We start from the raw sequence: 23648 nt of genomic DNA on the forward strand, positions 1-23648 counted from the left end.
ACTTAATTCAGCTACACAGCAGAAGACTGTTAAGAAGCAGAAAAACAAACACACCTATTTGAAGGTCTCAGGAGCTCGACACAAGGTCTTCTCTCTTTTTTGAAGGAAAATAGTGTCACTTTGCTCAGGACATTGAAGGTCTCAGGGGATATGGGGAAGCCTGTGACGATGCTTTATGTGTGTCCTCACAAGTTGATTTATTTGCGTTTCTACTATTCGCATTGACTAACTCAAGCAAGCACCAATGGAGTACACCAGACGGACACATTCCTTTGGGTGACATGTGGAAATAAAGCTTCTGGGACTTAGAAGAGAAAACCACAAGGTGAGTTTTACCCATGTTGGGGTTGTGTACCTTTGATATGTTATCCATTGCTGAAACCTTTTATGGCTTAATTGTATTTCAATTAATTCAATTGTAATTCTATTCAAAGAAATACACAGAAAAGGTACTAAAAGCTACTAAAAACTGATTTAATGGTATCTATAATGATATAAAATCTTAAACCACTTTTTTTTTAATTGGCCAATATTTAGTATGGGATTAAATATGTCTACACGTCTTATGCTCTTTGAAGAAAAGGTTCTATAGAACCTTAAAGTCTTCATGAACCTTTTAGGGGTTTCCATCATGGGACCATTGTGTGGATTTAGTTTGAATTAATTAAGTTTGAATTCTTTTTTATTTTGATGATTTTTAATTAAATAAACAGCTTGTAAACATACTTTATCACTAGACAAAATTGAAAAAAAATCTGTTAAACATGAAATTATTATGCAATCATTGAAGACATTTTTCCTTACAGTATATAGAATATTTTTGGCGTAAAGGGTTCTTTAAAATTGAGTCAAGAACCTATACAAAACCCCATTGAAAAAGAGCTTTTGTCAACATTTAACCTCAAAACTAGCATGTCCGTTTATACACTAAATGATTGTGCTGTCTGGTGAGCTAATGAATAACCTTCTTTACAAACAAGTCTATAAATCCATAGTCCATAATCCCTAGTTATTCAGGATTTCCTTAAAAAATAAAAACACTTAAAAAAAATTACCTCTAGTCCTCGTGATTTTAAAAATTGGGAGATAATTAGCCATATTTTTTTAAACTATTCGAATAAATAAGCTGATTTAGATTGAGGCTTTGTTTGACAGTTGTGGGCTTTGACTGAAGCACAGGTGCGTATTGACGTCGTCTGCTCTGTAAGGAGGATTGAGGCCAGTGCAAGAGAGCAATGACCCCAGATTAACTCGCTCTCTGGATCTCATTAACGTCTACAACAACATCACATTTGGTGTAGCCTATATTCATGTTAAAAGCTTGGCAATATTGTTCAAGATTTTTTATTCTCATCTCATCTGCAATATGATTTACTGCACTCAGAAAAAGGGGAGCTGTCACTGGGGCGGTAATCTTTACTAATATGTACACTTTAGGTACTAATATATATTTAAGATCTGAATTTTAGTATTTATATATAAATAACATTGTGTATTACTGAATTAAGTGTTGTTTATTTAGCAGTTTATGGTTTCTAAAACAAGCTTTATACTTTTGGATGGGGTTTGCATTAAATAGGCATAGATAAAATATGATTTATTGTGCATGATTCATAAAGTCTTATACATGTGTTATGATAAGATGAAAAGTGCTTGTTATACTGATTTTCTTGTGTTCTGCATTCAAGAGAAGCCATGGGGTGTGGTGTCGCAAAAAACAGTGAATTCACTAAAAGATATGACAAAGGTAATATGTTTACTAAAAACATGGATATGAATGGCTAGTGTAAATTAAAGAATGATATGTTTGAGGACTGTTTATTCAATGAATATTTTGTTTAAATTTAACTTGACCTCACTGACTTCATCTTCTTAAAACACATGGAAATGTCATCCCAGGTGAGATTTTAGCAGTCCAGCAAAGCTTGTGTAAAGCCTTATTTATCTCTCGCGGCTATAGAACACGGCTGTCAGTTGTTTCTGTGCAATGTCAATATAAGTAACTCATTTACATTCTCAACATGCCTTCTTTTTCATGCATGTCTGCAGGAGCCATAAGTAAGCAAAATTCCTCTTTTATCACCACTATGACATTTGTTTGACTGTTGTTGAGCAGTGCACACTACACAGAGTTATATTATATGACGTTTCTAGATCTGACATTAATCTCTCTCGGATGAACTGAGTGTGATTCTAGAAGTCTGACCTGAAAGTTATTGCATTTACGCCAAATTAATTTAATTATTACTTTAAATTAATCTAAGCAAAAAAAAAAAGGTATTCTGATTGTGGTAAAAACCTGTCACGTTCTCTTGAAAGCTATGAAAGCAGCAGTGATAATCCAGCGCTGGTACAGACAGTATGTGGCCCGCATGGAAATGAGACGCAGATACACCTGGAACATCTTCCAGTCCATGGAGTACGCAGACCTACAAGATCAGATCAAAGTATGAAATCCACGATAATCTAATCACAATGGATGGATGGAATACTTACTTTATCTCCAAGAAAGCTGTAAACAACATTTATAATGATATGACAAATATTTTTTTTCTCACCTCCTCACGCAGTTATACAATTTTCTTGGTTACCTGATGGATAACTTCACTCCATCCAGCAGTGAACGTAAACTAAGCTGTTGCATGTAAACACAAATACCACATATACAGCTTTCCACTGGAATCTATCCATGCTAAAAGCATCCTATGTGTTCTTCTTCCTTGTAGGAAATCTGATCTCACATATCTTCAGAGAAAACGAGGTTTGCCGAGATGCAGAGTGGGAGAGATACTTCAACTACACCAAAATTGATGTGCCAGACATCTACTCTGGCCCACGGCTAACTTTTCCTTTAGATATGGATCAGGCTGCTGAACTTGTAGAGGCCTTCAAAAACAAACAAGTAGGTGCTCAATGAGGATGCATTAAAAATATGGTTTAGGTACACTCTCAAAAATAAGGCTTCTTTATTAGGATCTATGGTTTCATAAAGAAAGTTTAACATCCACCCCGGCTAACAGGGAACATTCTCAGAACTTTGGCTAGGTTGAGGAAACATTCTTCCAGTAACGTTTATAGAATCTTTGTTCAGAGCAATCTGGTCTTTAATAATCTCAAAACGATAGCACATTATTTATACATTGTACATTGTACATGCACACTGTTTTTTTAAACATATTTTTATTAGCTGGGATGGAACCTTTCTATTGCAAAAAAGGTTCTTTATAGTGCAAAAAGGATGTTCATTTCAAGCCCGGGCGGCTCTAGCTTTGACATGTAAAGATAACCTGGCCAAGTGACATTCCTGGTCGTTTTAACATTATTTAATTTTTGACAGATTTTGTAACTTTATTTTATACTAAAAGGGACAGGTCTTAAAAGGGACTCTATATATAAACACACAGGGCTCAACGCTAAGGAGTTTACTGGTTATTTGCCCTGCCAAAATTTTCACTGGCCCCGCCTGTCACCGTGACACCTGTCTTGGACTGTGTTTTGCCTTCTGTGTTTGTGCACCATGTGTTTTATTGTTAATCGGTTTCACCTGTTACCTATCATCATCCTCATCACAGACATCATCACTCACTGTGTGCAGCTGTTATCACTTAGTGTCCTCATTTGTCTGTGAATATAGTCTCCCTAGTTTCAGTTCTCCCTTGTTGGTTCTCGTCATCAGTTTGCTACGTGTCTTGTTTGTAAATAATAGAGTTTAAGCCTGATCCGTCTTCCTGAACGTGCCACATGCAGCCAAAGCGTGACAGAAGAACTGACCACACCAAAAAAGTCGGAAATTATAGATCGACTGAATAAAGGAGAACATGGGCGTTCTCCGTACCCTGCTGAATCCCGCAGATCGGCTCATAACCTGTTTCCAGGATGGCCAACTGCTCGAGGAATATGTCGAGAGGTTCCTTGAGATTTCACACCATGTGGACTGGGCAGATGGCGTCCTAAAGACTGTTTTCTGGTACGGACTGGACGATCATCTGCACCAGCAAGCTCTAGCAGCAGCGATCCCAGGTACGTTCGCCTGGATCATGTGCTGCGGTTCAGCCTTCACCGTGGCTGAGGCTGATGATGACATCGCTGCTCAACCACCGGCACCAGCCGTCTTCATCGCCACACCTCCTGTCTTCGTCCAGAGCCCAGAGACGTACCCCATCTGCGCCCAGAGTCATGTCCCGCCGAGACCCCCCTTCCAGAGTCTCGTCCTGTCGAGACCACCCTTCCAGAGCTGCTTCACGTCATGCCTGTCAAGCCTGAGCCCTCGTCTCTGGCCAAAATGGCCGCCGCCACGCCTGAGAATCCGTCTCCGACGATGATGGCCGCAGCCTCGCCACCCGAGCTTTCAGCGGAGATGGTCGCCGCTACGCCTGAGTCGTTCCTGAGCCTGAATTCCCACCCAACTTCCCTCTCCCGCCCCATCACTCGCCCTCTACAGGCCAGTGGAATGGTGGGCTCGTTGAGGGGCTTCCAGTCCTCAGGATCTGCCTGGGATCCTACTCCAACCACCGCGTCCAGGATTCCACATCAGCCCATCAGTCCACTAGCTCACCCTTGGCTCCAACCTCCTTCATCTCCATTGTGGCCCATCAGTTCACCAGTTCCACCAGGCTCCCTCGTCCCCCCCTGGATTCGCCTTGGTCACTCGTCGACCTTCCATCACCTCTGGACTGCACTTCTCTGGCTTCGCCTCGTCCCTTTGTCCCCTCGGCTCCGTTGGACTCCTCACTCCCCTCTGCACCTCCTTGGTCCTCAGTCCCTCTGTCTCCACCGCGCACTTCTGTGTCCCCGTCTACACCTCAGTCGCCCAAGCCAGCGGCTTCCCCGTGTTCGGGGCTCCCCCTGTTCTTCTCCCTGTAATCTGCCTGCCTTCTCCAGCCCTTTGCCCATTCCTGTTGCAGTTATCCAGAAGTTATTCAGTTAAAGAGCAGATTTGAGCAGAGTTTGAGCGGACGAAATGCCAATCTCCCTCAAAATCTTGAGCTGAATTGAACATGGCCTGGTTTAGATATTCTTCACACCAAGAAAAAAAAATGGTTCTTTTAAGAAATATACAGTGAGAACCCAAGTTTTTGATAACCCAAAAAAGGATCCACTGTGCCATTGCTGCTAAAACTCCCTTTTGGAACCTTTATTTTATAGAGCAGGGATGGGGAACTTCCGTCCTAGAGAGCCACTGTCCTGCAGAGTTTAGCTCCATCCCAAACACACCTGGAAAATCAATGTTAATCAATGTTAATCAATGTCTTCATGATTACTAGAAATCTACAGGCAGGTGAGTTTTTGTCAGGGTTGGAGCTGAACTCTGCAGGACACTGGCCTATCCCTGTCATAGATATGTGACAGTCAGATAACACTAATGTTATTAACCATGTACACTTCTGGTTTCTCCAAGCAGCAGCTTCACTCTCGTTACGTTCTTCAGCTTCTTCTGGAAACGTGGAAGTTACTCAGAGGGTTGCCAAATATCAACCGAGTCTCTACATGCCATAGCAAAGAAATAACTGTTTGTGGTAAGAATGCCCGACACAACCTTTGAACTTTTTTATTGTTACACTATTCAACGCCTCTTCGAAAATCAAGTTACAAACTTTATTACAGGTGATTTACATGGACAATTAGAGGACTTGCTACTAATATTTTACAAGGTAGGTTTAAAATCTGTCCACACCTAACTACGAGATTGCCTTTAAGTACAATGTATCTATTCCTATGAATTTGTGGTCTATTTATTTTCCCAGAATGGAATGCCGTCAATGGAGAAACCCTACGTTTTCAATGGAGACTATGTGGACCGAGGCAAAGACTCCATAGAGATTCTGCTCATATTGTTTGCTTTCCTGCTTGTGTATCCTGGAGATGTTTATCTTAATCGAGGAAACCATGAAGACCACATCATTAATTTGAGGTAATGGAAATGTGCTGAACACATGCATTCAGTGACACAATATTTATATAATAATTATACATACTATATATTGTTAACTTTGCTCACCACATGCATTTTGCAGTACCTCAACCAAGTAAATATAATGTTACCAACACTAAACGTAAGAGCTAATACCTTACATTTTTATAATTAAGGGTCCAAGCATCAAGCATCATTATTTTTCTAACTCCTCTCCTACCAATTCATATGTGCTTTTTTCAGACTCCCTTGACAAAAAAAACGTTATCAAAACAATTCTGAATCATTAAATTGGTTCATATGGTTATATGAGCATATTAATCAGTGTCTAGATCAGTGGTTGTCAACCACTAGAGGACCTCAGCAAACTGATTTATTTTTTATTACAGTTCATATTGGAGTCAAAACGTTTCTGAACCACTGGTCTAGATGAGGTGGTGTACAAAAGTTTTGTGAGAATCAGCCACAAGATGGCGCTATAATGTGATCATTTTACATGTTACATTTACAATATAGCACATAACCATAAGGGCAAGAATAAAGATTCTGTTTTTATCTTAATCTTTCAGTGTCCACACGTCAGATTGATGTCCCTTTTTCTGCAAGAAAAAATCTTCTGCCACTTTGAATTTTACTTTATTTAATTTTCTTGGTGATAACATTTCATTTTCTGTTCAAAGGTATGGCTTCACCAAAGAAGTGCTGGGAAAATACAAGGTAGGTCATTAATTACATCTAATGTCTGTGCTCTACAATTCCTCAAGTTCCTAACTCTCAGCGTTTTCAAGCGTTTTCCAAAAGTTTCTTGTCCACACTGAAGCGTCGGAAAGTGCTTCATTTACCTTACTGCACATGGGTGATTCTATAATTGCAGGTACATTTGGTGTCCAAAGTCATTCTTTTTTCTTTTTTCAAATGGTTATATTTTTTATTATTTTCATTATTTGTCAATCATTGTCATAGATCACAAGATGTTACAGGCCATTACCATATCATATTTTCTGTAAGAAAAGGGTCTTGTATTGCTGAGAATCGCAAGTTTGAGAGGTGGCGCCCCGATAAATCTCACGAGAATCATGACTTGCTTTACGGCACGACGTCACATACATCAACAACATATGAAGCAGCCTCTATTGAAGACACTAGCACGCATTTCAGACGTGAATCATGGCAGAGCCGACGAAGAAAACAACAAAGAAAGCGCGGTCGGAAGAGTGCAGGGACTGCTCTGCGTGAGTGGTATTTACGACAGTAACGTTAAATACAACTACTCCACAGCGACTCTAGGGGTCGCTGTTTGAGAAAAACGGAAACTGCATAGTGTGCCTTTAAATTATGGTGGAATTATCTCCTACAACTGTAAGATACAGAACATTATCTAATTTTCCCTCATTGATAAGATCTGAAGCACTGAAACGCATGTGTGCTCTCTCCGAGAAAATATTTTAATCAAAAAGTTCTTACACCAAGAGTTATTTTGTAAAACGTCAAAATTGTTACCACAAGATCAAAAGGAAAACTCAAATTTATCACTGATCTCAAAGTGGTTTGTTTAAAAGTCTTTTAATCATGATTTCATTTGTGCCATGTGCTATTAGCATTTTTGCTTGCAAGTGGGGTTTTTGGCTAAAAAGTTAAAAATTGTCAATTCTCTTACTGTCAAACTCTGTTACTAAGTTAGAGTAACAATGCTGACAGTATGTAACAGAATTTGACCTACAAGTCTATAAAGAAATACGTTTTTTCTTTGAAAAGTAAAAAAAGGAAGTAACTTGTGTTTGGCAAGCATTGAATTATTAAAATTAATGTTTTCAATAAGATACTGGAAAGAATTTCTGTTAGTGAACAGTTTTCTCCCTTAACTTTTAAAAAAATGCTAAATGTATCTCCAATTATAGAGTCACTCACATGTGTAAAAGCTCACTGAGATGATACAGACAGAACAAGACATCATAAAGTTATCATGCAATTTTTTCTGGCAGGATCATTTTATTTAGCAAAATATCTCTCCATTCACTGATGCGTTCAGGTCACACTCACTGACAATTCTATGTTTGGTCTAAAACGCAACTGCTCTCATGTCTCATTTGCAAATGCGAGTGAATTTTCTGTCATCTTTGCATATGAAGCGTGTGCAAAGAAACATATTTTAGCAACTGTGTGAAAGTGAATTGCACATAACAGGCACAATAGCGGTATAGACAAACATGTCTATCAGTTCAATATGTGTCCCATGAATAAACATGATTCATTGTTTTCAAATACCTCCATTTTTACAGTTCACACTACAACACGAAAACGGTGTTTTATCCACTTTGGAGAGCGGTTTCAAAAAGCTTTGTTTTCGTTGATAAAAACGTTGTCTCATGTGAACGGAAGGCCAAAACAGAGAAAAAGATGTGTTTTCGAAACGAAAACGTATTAGAGTGGACAAGGCCTAAGAGTTTGTTTACCACACGGCCTTAGCTGTTTATCTCCATTATGAAACAGTAAGGGATATCCCGACACTTTCTATCCAAGAATGCCACCTCTTAACTGCTTGTAGCCTGCTTAGACTTACAGTTTAAAAGGGGAAACTCTGGTCAATTCTCCTGCAGTTATTTTCACTGTGAATGTTGGCCAGTCCTTGGTAAGAGGATTACAACGTAAAGTCTTAAACATTCTTGCACTCTGTCACTGGTATGGATTAACTAGCTGCTAAATCAACAAACTGTTGACATGCCGCCTTAGGAAATTGAATATACGGTAATGGGTAATTTTTTTACATTGGAAAGTTACTACATTTATTCAAGTATTTTAAAGTACTGGTGACAGTTAACTAGTTGTTAAATGAACAAACATTTGACTGCATATACAGTGAGGAAAATAAGTATTTGAACACCCTGCTATTTTGCAAGTTCTCCCACTTGGAAATCATGGAGGGGTCTGAAATTGTCATCGTTGGTGCATGTCCACTGTGAGAGACAATCTAAAAAAAAAAAATCCAGAAATCACAATATATGATTTTTTAACAATTTATTTGTATGATACAGCTGCAAATAAGTATTTGAACACCTGTCTATCAGCTAGAATTCTGACCCTCAAAGACCTGTTAGTCTGCCTTTAAAATGTCCACCTCCACTCCATTTATTATCCTAAATTAGATGCACCTGTTTGAGGTCGTTAGCTGCATAAAGACACCTGTCCACCCCATACAATCAGTAAGAATCCAACTACTAACATGGCCAAGACCAAAGAGCTGTCCAAAGACACTAGAGACAAAATTGTACACCTCCACAAGGCTGGAAAGGGCTATGGGGAAATTGCCAAGCAGCTTGGTGAAAAAAGGTCCACTGTTGGAGCAATCATTAGAAAATGGAAGAAGCTAAACATGACTGTCAATCTCCCTCGGACTGGGGCTCCATGCAAGATCTCACCTCGTGGGGTCTCAATGATCCTAAGAAAGGTGAGAAATCAGCCCAGAACTACACGGGAGGAGCTGGTCAATGACCTGAAAAGAGCTGGGACCACCGTTTCCAAGGTTACTGTTGGTAATACACTAAGACGTCATGGTTCGAAATCATGCATGGCACGGAAGGTTCCCCTGCTTAAACCAGCACATGTCAAGGCCCGTCTTAAGTTTGCCAATGACCATTTGGATGATCCAGAGGAGTCATGGGAGAAAGTCATGTGGTCAGATGAGACCAAAATAGAAATTTTTGGTCATAATTCCACTAAACGTGTTTGGAGGAAGAAGAATGATGAGTACCATCCCAAGAACACCATCCCTACTGTGAAGCATGGGGGTGTTTTTCTGCACATGGGACCGGGCGACTGCACTGTATTAAGGAGAGGATGACCGGGGCCATGTATTGCGAGATTTTGGGGAACAACCTCCTTCCCTCAGTTAGAGCATTGAAGATGGGTCGAGGCTGGGTCTTCCAACATGACAATGACCCGAAGCACACAGCCAGGATAACCAAGGAGTGGCTCTGTAAGAAGCATATCAAGGTTCTGGCGTGGCCTAGCCAGTCTCCAGACCTAAACCCAATAGAGAATCTTTGGAGGGAGCTCAAACTCCGTGTTTCTCAGCGACAGCCCAGAAACCTGACTGATCTAGAGAAGATCTGTGTGGAGGAGTGGGCCAAAATCCCTCCTGCAGTGTGTGCAAACCTGGTGAAAAACTACAGGAAACGTTTGACCTCTGTAATTGCAAACAAAGGCTACTGTACCAAATATTAACATTGATTTTCTCAGGTGTTCAAATACTTATTTGCAGCTGTATCATACAAATAAATAGTTAAAAAATCATACATTGTGATTTCTGGATTTTTTTTTTTAGATTATGTCTCTCACAGTGGACATGCACCTACAATGACAATTTCAGACCCCTCCATGATTTCTAAGTGGGAGAACTTGCAAAATAGCAGGGTGTTCAAATACTTATTTTCCTCACTGTATGACAACTTAGTGGGGAATTAAATATACGTAATGAGTCATTTTTTTAACATTGGAAATATACTTATTTTTACTAGTATTTTAAAGAACAACACAGGTTAAAGGGATACTTCACCGATTAGCATTAAGCTTTGTATCAGTAGAAACCCGGTAGTATTTTCGAATGACCGTGCTTCCCTTCCTCATGTCCCCCTGAGACGAGAGATTTCTGTATTGTGTGTCTGGAAAAAAAACTCAGATGACGCAAAAATCGTCATTTTTCAACATCTGAGGCTTTTTTGGCCAGAGGCTAGAGACTACAGCCAGGAGTAGGAGCTCGTTCCGCATGTTTTCAACCCGCCCATAGGGGGTGTGATCTCACGATAAAACGGTGTCTTTTCAGTTTCGAGTCAACAAGTAGCCTAGTTGTATCATTTCTTCTGATACTGCCCTCTGTAACCGGTAGGCATTGCTTGGGAGTGGCCTCGTAGGGCAGCGAAGCAAGTGCATTCTGGGAGTTGTTGTCTTTCATCCACGTGAGCCAAAAATACATTTTCTGGCTTTTCTCAGTCTAGAAGGCACCAACTTCTAAAATAATTTCACATTTCTACTACATAAATTACCCAATTTAAACACACATTCATCTTTCCAACAGTGAAATATTCCTTTAAGCAGATGGGCAATAGAATGATCTTTGTCAAGTGTTGTTTTTTGGGCAGATTTAGGGTCAATGGCAAACATCTTTGGCAAAATATCCATTGATGGTGCTAACTGTGGTTATGTTCAGTTAATGTTTTTTTCCAAGTAATAAAGTATTTTTATGGTTTTAGTTAACGACAATAACTCTGCTGAGGAATAACTCATTAACATCGTCAGTAATGTGTTATGCACTGTTCCTGCTCTGAGCTTCACATTATGGTGAAATTAATCTGAGGAGCTTCTCTTATCTGTTCAATTCCTTTAAGTTGCATGGAAAGCGTATCCTCAAGTTGCTCCAGAAGATCTTCAGCTGGTTGCCCTTAGTGACCGTAATCGACCACCGGGTGCTGATAGTCCATGGAGGAATCTCAGATACCACTGAACTCGCTTTGATAGCTCGAGTGGACAGACACAAAGTGAGTCAAACAAATGGTTACATGTTGTTAAATCCTGAACATCTCCTCTTTTTAACTGATGAATATGACTTGTCTCTCTATAGTATGTGTCTGCTATGAAGCCCCCGAAGAAGAAGGCTCCATCCCGCAGTAGTTTACATCCAGATTCAGAGCGTTATAATGAGATGATCATCTGTAAGAACAGAACGGGCTCGATGACCTTTCCCAAACAGTTTGCTGCTCGGGACAGTTTCCAGAGACGCTCCCTTCAAGACTTCTCAAGGACTGTGTCTCGGACGGTTGAGGAGGAGCTCGAGGTCCGCCGTAGGCAAGCGCAGTTTAGCATGTCCAGCTTCAGCCAGTCTCACCACATTCTGGGCTCTGCCCCGTCCTGTGTGTCTGAATCAGACTCATCTGAGGTCTTCGACACCAGCGATGATGATTGGAAACAGGTGGGCTTCATTGACGATATCTGCTTTGGTACATGTTTGTGGTTTGTTTAGTACTACAACCCCAAATCAGAAAAAGTTGGGACACTGTACAAATTGTGAATAAAAACAGAATGCAATGATGTGGAAGTTTCAAATTTCAATATTTTATTCGAAATGCAACATAGATGACATATCAAATGTTTAAACTGAGAAAATGTATCATTTTAAGGGAAAAATAAGTTGATTTTAAATTGCATGGCATCAACACATCTCAAAAAAGTTGGGACAAGGCCGTGTTTACCACTGTGTGGCATCCCCTCTTCTTTTTATAACAGTCTGCAAACGTCTGGGGACTGAGGAGACAAGTTGCTCAAGTTTAGGAATAGGAATGTTGTCCCATTCTTGTCTAATACAGGCTTCTAGTTGCTCAACTGTCTTAGGTCTTCTTTGTTGCATCTTCCTCTTTATGATGCACCAAATGTTTTCTATGGGTGAAAGATCTGGACTGCAGGCTGGCCATTTCAGTACCCGGATCCTTCTTCTACGCAGCCATGATATTGTAATTGATGCAGTATATGGTCTGGCATTGTCATGTTGGAAAATGCAAGGTCTTCCCTGAAAGAGACGACGTCTGGATGGGAGCATATGTTGTTCTAGAACTTGGATATACCTTTCAGCATTGATGGTGCCTTTCCAGATGTGTAAGCTGCCCATGCCACACGCACTCATGCAACCTCATACCATCAGAGATGCAGGCTTCTGAAATGAGCGCTGATAACAACTTGGGTTATCCTTGTCCTCTTTAGTCTGGATGACATGGCGTCCCAGTTATCCAAAAATAACTTCAAATTTTGATTTGTCTGACCACAGAACCGTTTTCCACTTTGCCACAGTCCATTTTTAATGAGCCTTGGCCCAGAGAAAACGCCTTCGCTTCTAGATCCTGTTTAGATATGGCTTCTTTTTTGACCTATAGAGTTTTAGCTGGCAACGGCGAATGGCACGGTGGATTGTGTTCACCGACAATGTTTTCTGGAAGTATTCCTGAGCCCATGTTGTGATTTCCATTACAGTAGCATTCCTGTATGTGATGCAGTGCCGTCTAAGGGCCTGAAGATCACGGGCATCCAGTATGGTTTTCCGGCCTTGACCCTTACGCACAGAGATTGTTCCAGATTCTCTGAATCTTTGGATGATATTATGCACTGTAGATGATGATAACTTCAAACTCTTTGCAATTTTTCTCTGAGAAACTCCTTTCTGATATTGCTCCACTATTTTTCGCCGCAACATTGGGGGAATTGGTGATCCTCTGCCCATCTTGACTTCTGAGAGACACTGGCACTCTGAGAGGCTCTTTTTATACCCAATCATGTTGCCAATTGACCTAATAAGTTGCAAATTGGTCCTCCAGCTGTTCCTTATATGTACATTTAACTTTTCCGGCCTCTTATTGCTACCTGTCCCAACTTTTCTGGAATGTGTAGCTCTCATGAAATCCAAAATGAGCCAATATTTGGCATGACATTTCAAAATGTCTCACTTTCAACATTTGATATGTTATCTATATTCTATTGTGAATAAAATATAAGTTTATGAGATTTGTAAATTATTCCATTCCTTTTTTACTCACAATTTGTACAGGGTCCCAACTTTTTCTGATTTGGGGTTGTAAATACTTAAGTACTAGTAATAAATTTAGGACTAAAACAGTTAGGTAACACTTTATTTTAAGGTGATGTAATTACATGTTACTACATATAGTATGCATATAATTATGCATAATTTACTGTTATTACTATAGTATACTATAAGTAACTAAACCTAACCGTGACTCCATAGCAAGTACATTAATAGTAGTTCATTAATATTACTCAGTACTTATTTGAGGAAGTATAACTACAATATAACTACTCTAGTATAGCAATATAACTACTTCACCTTAAAATAGTGTAACCCAGTTATATTCTCAACCATTCTGAACCATTTCCAAGGCCACTCATTGCCCATAAAAATATTCAAAGGCCCCATGACTTTTCTTGTCGTTTTTGATTTACTGGATAAGGATTGATGATTAAAAACTATATTTTTACTCAATTTCTAAAATATGTTAGAACTTGGCATAACTAGAATAAATTTATGTTCATAAAAATGCATCCCAAGGAGTTGTAAGATTGGATTAATTTAAATGACTTAAAATCACACTTTAAAATATAAAATATAATAATATAATATTTAATAATAAAATATTTATATAATATAAATATAAAATAAAATAAGAAATATGTTGTTTTTAGTTGGTCTTAGTTGGATTTTATTTTGGTCTTATTTTGATGCTTGTTTTGTCTTTATTTAAAATTATGTATGTAATTTTGAGGCCCCCTAGTGGGCTCTGGTTCACTGGTTGAGGTTCACTGGTTGAGATCCACTGTACTAATTTGATATATGTGTAGTTTTGAACCATTAATTTCAACTCATTCCTCAGTGTATAAAAAACACAAATTGCATTTGTAGTATTGTACTTATAGTACAATGGAAGTCTTTTGGATAAGATGTTGCACAAAAATAAACATTAAAGGGACACTATGTAACTTTTGCCCCTCTAAAGGTTAAAAAGCAAAACTGCATGCATTTTGTGGAAGAACATTGTTTTGGTTGTGCCTCGGCTATGGTTATACTGCTGCTTATACAACATTCACTACTAGGCTTAAGAGATATAACCAGTTTAGATGGAAAGGATCTCAAGCTGACTTACTGAAGACGTTAATGTAGCTATAACCATTGATAGACATGGTACTTCCAGCACAGCGGTATTTTTTACCGATAAATATATACAGATAAATTGCCATGTGTAGCTCTCTAACAGAGTTCAATGTAACGCATTATATTGTGAAGGATTCACAATAGATAATGCGTTACATTGAACTCTGTTAGAGAGCTACACATGGCAATTTATCTGTATATATTTATCGGTAAAAAAATACCACATGCACGGGCAAGTGACAAATGCAATTTCCTGCGAAAAACCATCCCGACAGGTCTAAGGGTACATTTACACGACAACGATATGCTGAAAACGGAGAAGTTTTTCCTTTGAGTTTTCCATGTACGACACCATTGTCAAAACGATCCCTATTCACACGTATCCGTGAAAATGACTACAAACACTGTATTCTGCTGCCAGGCCATTAGATGGCGATGAAACACTATAGACTGAACATGTAATACTCATGTGCATGACGTCATCGTCTTCAGAGATTCGTGTTTTTGTTGTTTACACGGATATCGTTTTCAAAAACGTGCACTTTGAAACCCGTTTTCAAAAATTTCCATTTTCAGGCACCCAAAACGCTGTTGTCATGTAAATGAACGGCCAAAACGCATAAAGTTTTACGTTTTTAGTTGAAAATGGTGTTGTTTAAAGCCCCTAAAATAAAATTATAATAGGCTTACCATAGTGAAACAGGGTAAGACAAAAACACACAAGGATTGATGATGTATTGACTTATTTAAATTTAGTTAATTTTGGGGGGGGGGGAAGTTATATTGTGTACCTTTTAAAATACACAAAAAGTGTAATAAAGTATAAAGATTTCAAAAGTATATCTATGCTAATATGAGACTAGTGTGATCAGTTTGTTTATAATCTGGAACATTACTCTTAAAAACATAGGTAATTATGCCAACAGTTAAACAGTTTTACAATCTCTCCTTGCAATTACATTTATACTTTGGTGTCATCAGATTTTGGACCTGCTGTGGAGTGACCCCATGTCCCAGGACGGTTGCGTTCCCAATGAGGTCCGTGGCGGAGGTTGTTACTGGGGTCCTGATGTCACAGAGGACTTTCTGAACAGACACAATCTCCAGCTCATCATCCGCTCACACGAGTGCAAGCAGGATGGTTACGAGTTTTGCCACAATCGTAAGGTCAGCAATTCAGTGATCAGAGGACTTATACAGTCGTTTGAGAAGGAAATAATAATGACTTTGTCATTTCGGCTAAAGTTTTTATTAAAATATCTGACAGGCAGAGACTGAATTTAGATTAACAAACTCATTAAAAAGGTGATAAATTGTCTTATTTACATTTACATTCTTGTACTTATGATGGCTCATTTACATTCATGTACTTATGATGGCTCATGTTAATTTAGAGTGCTTTTTAGGACACTGTGTCCTGTGAGTAATATAGTAATTCTCTAGATGAGCTCGGAGGAAAATTATTCTTCAGACGTTTTGCCCTTTCATAGTTAAAGAAATGCAAGTTCTCAGTTACTGTATATTTCATTAGCATTGTCTCAAATGCCTCTCTCGCAAGTCTCAATCCCCCCCCCCCCCCCCGTTTCATTTCATTGCTGTGAAACAAGTGAGATAAAAATAAAAAAGATCCAATTTGTAATTTTTCGAGAATATAATATTTAAAAATAAAAAACACTTAAAAATCATTTATCATAATTAATTCATTGTCTACTTATGTTTTAGTTGTCCAGATTGACATGCATCAATCAATTTTTTCATCTTAAATGTCTAAATATTTTTAGGGCCAGCGTTGTAGAAATGTTCTTGACAGTTTTTAAAGTTGATTTGATTTATGTATTTTGATTTTCAGGTCCTGACCCTTTTTTCAGCCTCTAACTACTATGAGATTGGCAGTAACAGAGGAGCCTTTGTCAGACTGGGTCCAGATCTCGTGCCTTACTTTGTTCAGTATCAGGCCACCAGTATGATCCGAGGACTGAGCTTTCCACAAATGTAATCAACACACATACCATCATCAGCCATTTGACTAAGAAAGTGATTCTCAACCTTTTTAACTCCAAGGCCTCTTATTGTCCACAACAATATACAAAGGCCCAATGACCAAAGACCAGTTTTTCATGATTTATTGGATAAGCATTTAGGATAAAGATTTTTTTACATTTATTTTACTCACTTATACCTGCTAAAATAATTTAGAGCTTGGCATAACTAGAAAAAATTTAATTTGTTATAAAAATGCCCATGGAAGATTTGGTTAATTTACATGTCTATATGCCAGCAGCCATATCACCCTGTAGCCCAAGACCTGTTGCCCACTGAAGCTAAGCAGGGCTGAGCCTGGTTAGTACCTGGATGGGAGACCTCCTGAGAAAAAACAGGTTGCTGCTAGAAGAGGTGTTAGTGAGGCCAGTAGGGGGTGTTCCCCCTGTGGTCTGTGTGGGTCCTAACGCCCCAGTATAGTGATGGGGACACTATACTGTCAAAGAGCACCGTCCTTCGGATGAGACTTAAAACCGAGGTCCTGACTCTTTGTGGTCATTACAAATCCACATTTAACGTGTAACCCCGGCATCCTGGCCAAATTTGCTCAGTGGCCTCTGTCCATCATGGCCTCCTAATCATCCCCAAATACTGATTGGCTTCATCACTTTCTTCTCTCCACCAATAAGCTGGTGTGTGGTGGGCGTTCTGCCGCAATATGGTTGCCGTCGCATCATCCAGGTGGATGCTGCACATTGGTGGTGGTTGAAGAGATTCCCCCTTCCATGTAAAGCACTTTGAATACCCAAAAATATTGTTATTATTATTATAAATCACACTTTCAAAATTAGGTTAGCTGTTGGCACCGATAGCCTTGTGGGCAGCGCGCCAACATATAGCGCCGTTAAGCTTCGGGCATCCCGAGTTTGAGTCCCGGCTCGTGGACCTTTCCCGATCCCGTCCCCTTCTCTCTCTCCCACCTTGCTTCATGTCCACTCTATACTATCCTATCATAATAAAGGATAGTATAGTATAATAACCAAAATAAATATTTAAAAAACTACCTTATGTACATATCCTGATTCTTCAAAGAAAAAAAATGAAATTGAATTAAAATAAGAAATATCTTGATTTGTAGTTGTTGATTAACCACTGAACTAGGGGAATGATTTTCATTCACAATTTCAAATGTGTTACTGTATTTGGTATGACTTAAGTTTTGTTGGAAAATCTACAGCAGATGTTGTGTTACAGTCATTCTGGATACAGTTTATAGTCTTACATGTTCATTGTCAAGTTTCCAGCTCATTTCTCGATGTTCTTTCAGTGTAAAACGCACAGAGCACACTGCTCTCAAGGTCCTACGAGAGCAACTGTTCGTGCACAAGTCAGATCTTCTCAGTGCCTTTCAAGAGCTTGATAAGGAGAACACAGGTACAGACAACTATCTGATATAAAATGCATATTTTAATACAGTACTGCAGTATTTTGCTACCTAGTGGTGTGATGATATCACTTCCACTAATAGCTAAGGAATAAAAATGGAGTTCAGACTGTTTAATATTTGAAAACAATGCGTTTCTAGTTACTTAATGGCTAGTTTTGCAGTTGTTCAAATGTCATAGCAATGTCAATGCCATCACAGGGCTGATCTGTTTGTCCGACTGGGCCAGTGCAATCGAGCGAGTTCTTCACTTGGATCTGCCCTGGAGAGTTCTTCAACCTCAGCTAGTGTCAAGCACCACTGATGGGATGCTGGACTACCACGGCTGGTTCCGGGATCTCGCTCTAAAAAATCACAGCTCTGAGGTAAAGCAGAACCCTTGATTTGAACATTTCCAGAAATGCATCTCTCTGTCTGCTGTGTTAGTATCGCGAAATTCTGTAGATACTTTTGCAGAAAGCGCTCTCTTCTGTTCTCACTATACAGCACATTGAGCAGAGTATGCTGGAGACACTGTATAAACATCGCTCCACCCTGGAGACCATTTTCAGAATAGTGGACACAGATAATTCAGGTATGAAAAAATATTTGCAGGTAATAATAATACTGATAAAATACTTATGTCATAACTGGATCTTCCAGTGAAAACAACATGGTTTGCTATTTCTGTGATTGTCCCACCCTCACGCCAGTAAACACGTCATTAGAGAAGAGAAATTGTTGCAAGGGGGAGGGGAAGTTATTTTGATTAAAGATTATGAGCCCACATAACGGATGATCATTTGCACCTTCGAACCTATTTCAGGGAGTGCGTTCTCGAGACGTGTACGGATAAATCATTTATAATAAACACTGTATTATTTGGATTTTTTTTTTTTAAAGAATTGTCCATTTTGATTTCCTGGCAGCTTTAACATTTCCCTGTTGATGACGATTCCTACAGAGAATAGACTAAACGCAGTTTGATGGCTTTCCATAGCACCTTCCTATGGCCTATGTTTCGGTTTTTCTCAGGTCTCATCTCTTTTGAGGATTTCCGTCAGACGTTGAAACTGCTCAGTGCCTATCTGAAAATGGAGATCTCCGATGAGGTCATCAATGAGCTGGTTATCAGCACAGACACAAATAATGATGGTAGCATTGACATTGATGAATTCATGGAGGCTTTTCGGCTGGTGGACAAAAGCAGACTTGAGAGAGGTAAAAGTCCGTTAAAGTTCAAGCAGGAATATCAGCGTCTTCCTCAGGAGGAAGAAACCTCACAAACTGCAGACTCTACAGGCCCACAGATTTCACAAGGTCCACCTCCACAAACTGCAGATTCACTTGGTACACACACTGAAAATTGTTCATCTTCACAGACTGAAGATCTCTGTGACATTTCTGTTGTTGTTCCACCACAATAACTATTGGCTGTTGAAAAAAATGAACTGTTGTAAACTGTAGTCTTCCTCTTGGTATTGTACCTTCCGGATGAACCTTTATATGCTTTTTTTTAGACTTTGAATCTTCCTCTCTAAACCAAATATACGTCTGTGTTAGCTTCAGGTTCAGGTTTACAATGCACCTGGAAGTTCTGTGATCAATCATGAATGTTCTCCATGTTTCCTCAATGTACTAAATTGTATTGCAAGCTGCTGATCTCTCAAGGATTCCTACATTTGTTCTTATCTCCCTGCAAACTTGATCTGTCAAGATCATGAGGCTTTTCGAGTTTGCTTTCATTGCCTCTGACAAATTTGTTTGCATATTCTGTATGAAAATGAGCCATCAGTATCTTGAATAATACACCATGACATAACTGTTCCGTAACATAGACTACATGTTGTTCATTATGGATTTGATGTCTGCATAAATGTGCTAAGCATGCAAGTAAAAGGCTAGATAGAGTTTTAAAACTCTTTGCCTGCAACTTGTGTGTTTCAAGAGCTATTTTTAATAAGAGGCATGTTGACGTTAAGCTCTGTGCTATTGCTGGAAATAAAAGATATTGTCCTAGAAAACATACTAGCCAAAAAGATGACTGATGTTTTCCTCTCTACCTACACGCTGACTGAGGGAAATGGTTTAGAGGGAGTATACAGTATGGGTGGTATACTTGGAAGTAGTAGTGATGCAGGGAAGAATATTTTTATTGGCTAAAACACAGAAACGAGTTAGCATTTTAGAAATTCAGATTCCATCGCCATGAAATCAATATGTTTTTTGAAGGAGATTATGATTAAATGCCTGAAATAAGGTTTGTGGTTAACAGAAGCTTAAGATATTTTCACATTTTACTCCACAACATAAAATACATCAGTAATAACCCTTTGTGTTTTTAAAAAAAAAAAATCTTTTACTTTTCTTGGGAAAAGGTGGTTGCTAACAAGTGGCTAATGCTGCGTTCCATTTACCTTGAGGAGCTGGGAATGATGACGGCACACCCACATCCAGGTAAACACTTGTTGTGGGAATACACAAATAAAAAGGCGGTAATGCCAAAATTTAAAATCCATAAAATGGCTTGGATAGTACTGTGTGGACCACTGAGTTTACTGAGACACAGACAAACAGAGGGGCTGATAAACAATATTTTACTACTGTTTAACTACGGTTGATGCGCTGAGAGCAGCCATTTTGCATTCTTAAGTCAGGGTTGTTGCCTTTTTTTATACTGTCTATGGTTGTTGCGCTGTACAGTGTGAGCGATTCTAAAGCAAATGGAGTCATCTGCTCTTAATCGCTATTATAGTATTTTAATGTCAACTTACACCGATCGTTATGCGCAGCGCTGCTTCAAGTCGAACACTCCTCTTGTCTTTAGGCGATTGTATTTAGGCTTCAAAATAAAAGTTGTGTTCATTTGTGAAGATTATCATTTTCAACAAAACTTGTAAGAATCATAAACTTTCGTGGGTCATATTTTCTGCAATGATCCAAAAGCCAATTAAAAAATCCTATTTTATTCTAACCTCTGGTTTGGCCTTCAAAATTACGTCATTACTGCAGAACTCCGTATCATTGACATTTGACCTGGATGAAGTATTTAGCAACTGTTTTCTCCATAGATATCTATGGTTTTCTCTCTGCTGATGATTCTTGATAACCGTGAGTCACCACTAGGGGGCGTTACTGCAATATATCTGTGTAAGGACTGCAGTCACACTCGACATATCGCTGTCTGCTGGTTAACCAACGATTCTTTTGTTAACATGGGACTGTGTGGGTGAAAGGCCTGCATAAGTACAGATATCAAAGAGCACTAGTCTTCACATGTCTGCTGTGAGTCACTGCACATCATGAAAAGATTTTTTTTAAGGCTTTGTCAGATCACCCACTCCATACCTCAGTTTCACATCAGAGGTTATCGCTACACTAGTGGTTTCAAAACATTCCTATAGTTGTAGCCAAATGCGTTTGTCAAGTTAACGGCCAAGACTTTTTTACAACTAGGTTGTTCAAGTGACTGACGCAGGACAAGTTGTTGCTTCATTTAAAGGAAGGGTAGGCAATATCAGAGCGGCTTGCAATAGCACGCTAGCTTTGAAAGCATAAGATCCCACCCTGCCTTCAGAGTGTCTCCACAGCCACGCATCCTCCAAAACACATGAACTCCTCACACAGCAGAGTTTGCAAAGCGTCACTAGACGAAAGACGGCGTGAAATGACCTCATGTCTCAAAGCACATAATAGTACAATATAGCTACAAACAGCGATACGGGGCAGCAACAGCAGTGCAGAGCCAGAAGAGCAAAAAACTAAGCCATTTTTTATATCTCATGACCTGTAGGTGCTGCTGTTCCCAAATTTGTCATTGGCCCTCAGATCATGATTTCGATGAAGCGTACCAGGTTTTGTAGTCAAAAAATTGACTACTATACTTTTAAGAATGGCAACTACTGTAATAGGCGGAGTCTTAATGTAAGATGTTGAATGTGATCAGCATGATGAGCGGAATCAGGTGTTCTAGGTTTAATTTTTCTAGATAAAAGGGTTCAAAAGTTATAATTGTTTCAAATGTGAATATTTAAACTAGTGATGGCGCTATAGAGTTAGTCAGATTACTATTCATTACCATCACTACAAGTGTGCCAATTTTCATAATTTTTTCTACGGCTGCCATAGGCTTCCATTGGGGAGGAATAATAATAAAGATTAAGAAGAATACTAACAGATACAATAGGGGCTACGCAAAAATGAATCAAATTCACAAATAAATAGATTAAGATCCACAAATAAATATAAATTTATAAAATTCACAAATAATTAAAATGATTTGCAAAAAAAAAAAAAAAAAAAATTACAAATGTGTTTCAAATGGGGTAAAAAATAAAAATAAAATAAAAGTTAAGTTAAGGGAAGAAACCTTTTATTTTCAAATTATATCTTTAATCAAATGTTTTAAACTTTTATAACAAATGATAACTTGAACTATGGACAAAGATGGAGTTATGCGACCATATTACTCTAGTAGACTTTTCTACATTTGTGTTCCAAATTTTTTTTTTTTTTTTTAAATACATTTTTGGTTGTAACAACTTAGTGAGTAAATGACAGATTTTCTTCTATTCTTTTAACACAGGGGAATGTTCTCTAACAGGGATTTGGAGACCCCAGGAGTGGAGAAGATACACTACACTATGATTTATTTATTTATTTTTGGCAATTTTTTCCACTGAGACATTTATGATGTTCCAGAAGATTTCTATTTTGAACATGCTGTTCTTTTCTTTTCAACATTGATAATAAGAAATGTTTACTACCAAATCAGCATTATATTATATATATATATATATATATATATATATATATATATATATATATGTATGTATGTATATGTATATATATATATATATATATTAAAGGGTAGTGTTTATAAAACATGTTCTTAAAGTCCCCCCGTGGTGAAAATCAAGCTATAAATGTTGTATATGTCTATGTGGTGTTTTTAATATGCTTTAAGACAAACCATGTGCATATTCATAAGTCAGCACCATTGCGGAGTATTTTGTCATTAAAACTGCAGTGAACCAGACAAATTTCATGACATTACAAATTATACTAATATGAAACTGTTTTTGTGAAGTGTAAGAATCCAACATTTGTATATTGGGGGAGTTCCTTGGTTTATAATCGCAGAAATCTGTTCTTTCACACAATGTCAGAGAGGGAAGCAGAAATGTGACAAAATAATTTGCAAGAATTTCAACATTTTTTTTATTTTTTTGCAAATAACACTAAAAATGTTTACAAAAGCATTGTAGAAAGATTTTGTGCAGTGTAAATTATCAAAACTAAAAATGAATATTACTTGAAATGATTTTGCACCTAACATGACATAAGGATTGTCATTCTCAGCAGCAAAAAAAATGCAATGCATCTCAGGAGGACGTGATGAAGTGTTCAGTGTTTTTAAGACCACCCTCAAAGATGTTGTGAGGAATTTACCAGCCCTGAAATGAAGGCAGAGGGGGAAAAAACAACAACAACAACAACAACTGATACACGTGTTGCTACTTAGTGAAATAAACAAGGATGGTATGGCACTAAAAGCTCATCCCTGAAGGAGGGCGTCATTCATCTAAGAAAAAAAAGAAGGTTAGATTGCAAATGGGAACTTCCCTTGT

At 38.5% G+C, this 23648-nt stretch overlaps 1 protein-coding gene across 4 annotated transcripts; it reads left to right on the top strand.

Annotated features, from left to right (window-relative positions):
• ppef2a (protein phosphatase with EF-hand domain 2a) lies at positions 1-20053 on the top strand. 4 transcript variants are annotated; one of them, XM_079872614.1, is made up of 17 exons: positions 1-325; positions 1689-2058; positions 2320-2447; positions 2571-2625; positions 2727-2902; positions 5402-5516; positions 5605-5651; positions 5745-5911; positions 6592-6628; positions 11293-11442; positions 11526-11873; positions 15597-15782; positions 16465-16607; positions 17923-18029; positions 18241-18404; positions 18526-18613; positions 19054-20053. In XM_079872614.1, exons 2-17 carry the CDS (start codon positions 2022-2024, stop codon positions 19443-19445), a joined length of 2340 nt encoding a protein of 779 aa, XP_079728740.1. In that variant the 5' UTR covers positions 1-325; positions 1689-2021; the 3' UTR covers positions 19446-20053. The 4 variants fall into 4 exon arrangements, with proteins under 4 accessions (XP_079728740.1, XP_079728741.1, XP_079728739.1 ...); XM_079872615.1 differs by having other exon boundaries at positions 24-325; positions 1689-1754; positions 19054-20052; XM_079872613.1 differs by lacking the exon at positions 1-325 and adding an exon at positions 1254-1409 and having other exon boundaries at positions 1689-1747; positions 19054-20052.
• Positions 20054-23648: the final 3595 nt, after the last annotated feature.

This window comes from Squalius cephalus (assembly GCF_949319135.1).
Source record: "Squalius cephalus genome assembly, chromosome: 5".
NCBI classification, from domain to species: domain Eukaryota; kingdom Metazoa; phylum Chordata; class Actinopteri; order Cypriniformes; family Leuciscidae; genus Squalius; species Squalius cephalus.

What these genes read in the sequence shown, in the direction of transcription:
- ppef2a (XM_079872612.1), top strand. Translation starts at nt 1,367, where the DNA reads ATGATTTACTGCACTCAGAAAAAGGGGAGCTGTCACTGGGGCG. An exon ending in CACTCCATCCAGCAGTGAAC is followed by an intron (nt 2,626 to 2,726) that starts GTAAACTAAGCT and finishes TCTTCCTTGTAG; the next exon opens with GAAATCTGATCTCACATATC. An exon ending in GCGATGATGATTGGAAACAG is followed by an intron (nt 11,874 to 15,596) that starts GTGGGCTTCATT and finishes TGGTGTCATCAG; the next exon opens with ATTTTGGACCTGCTGTGGAG.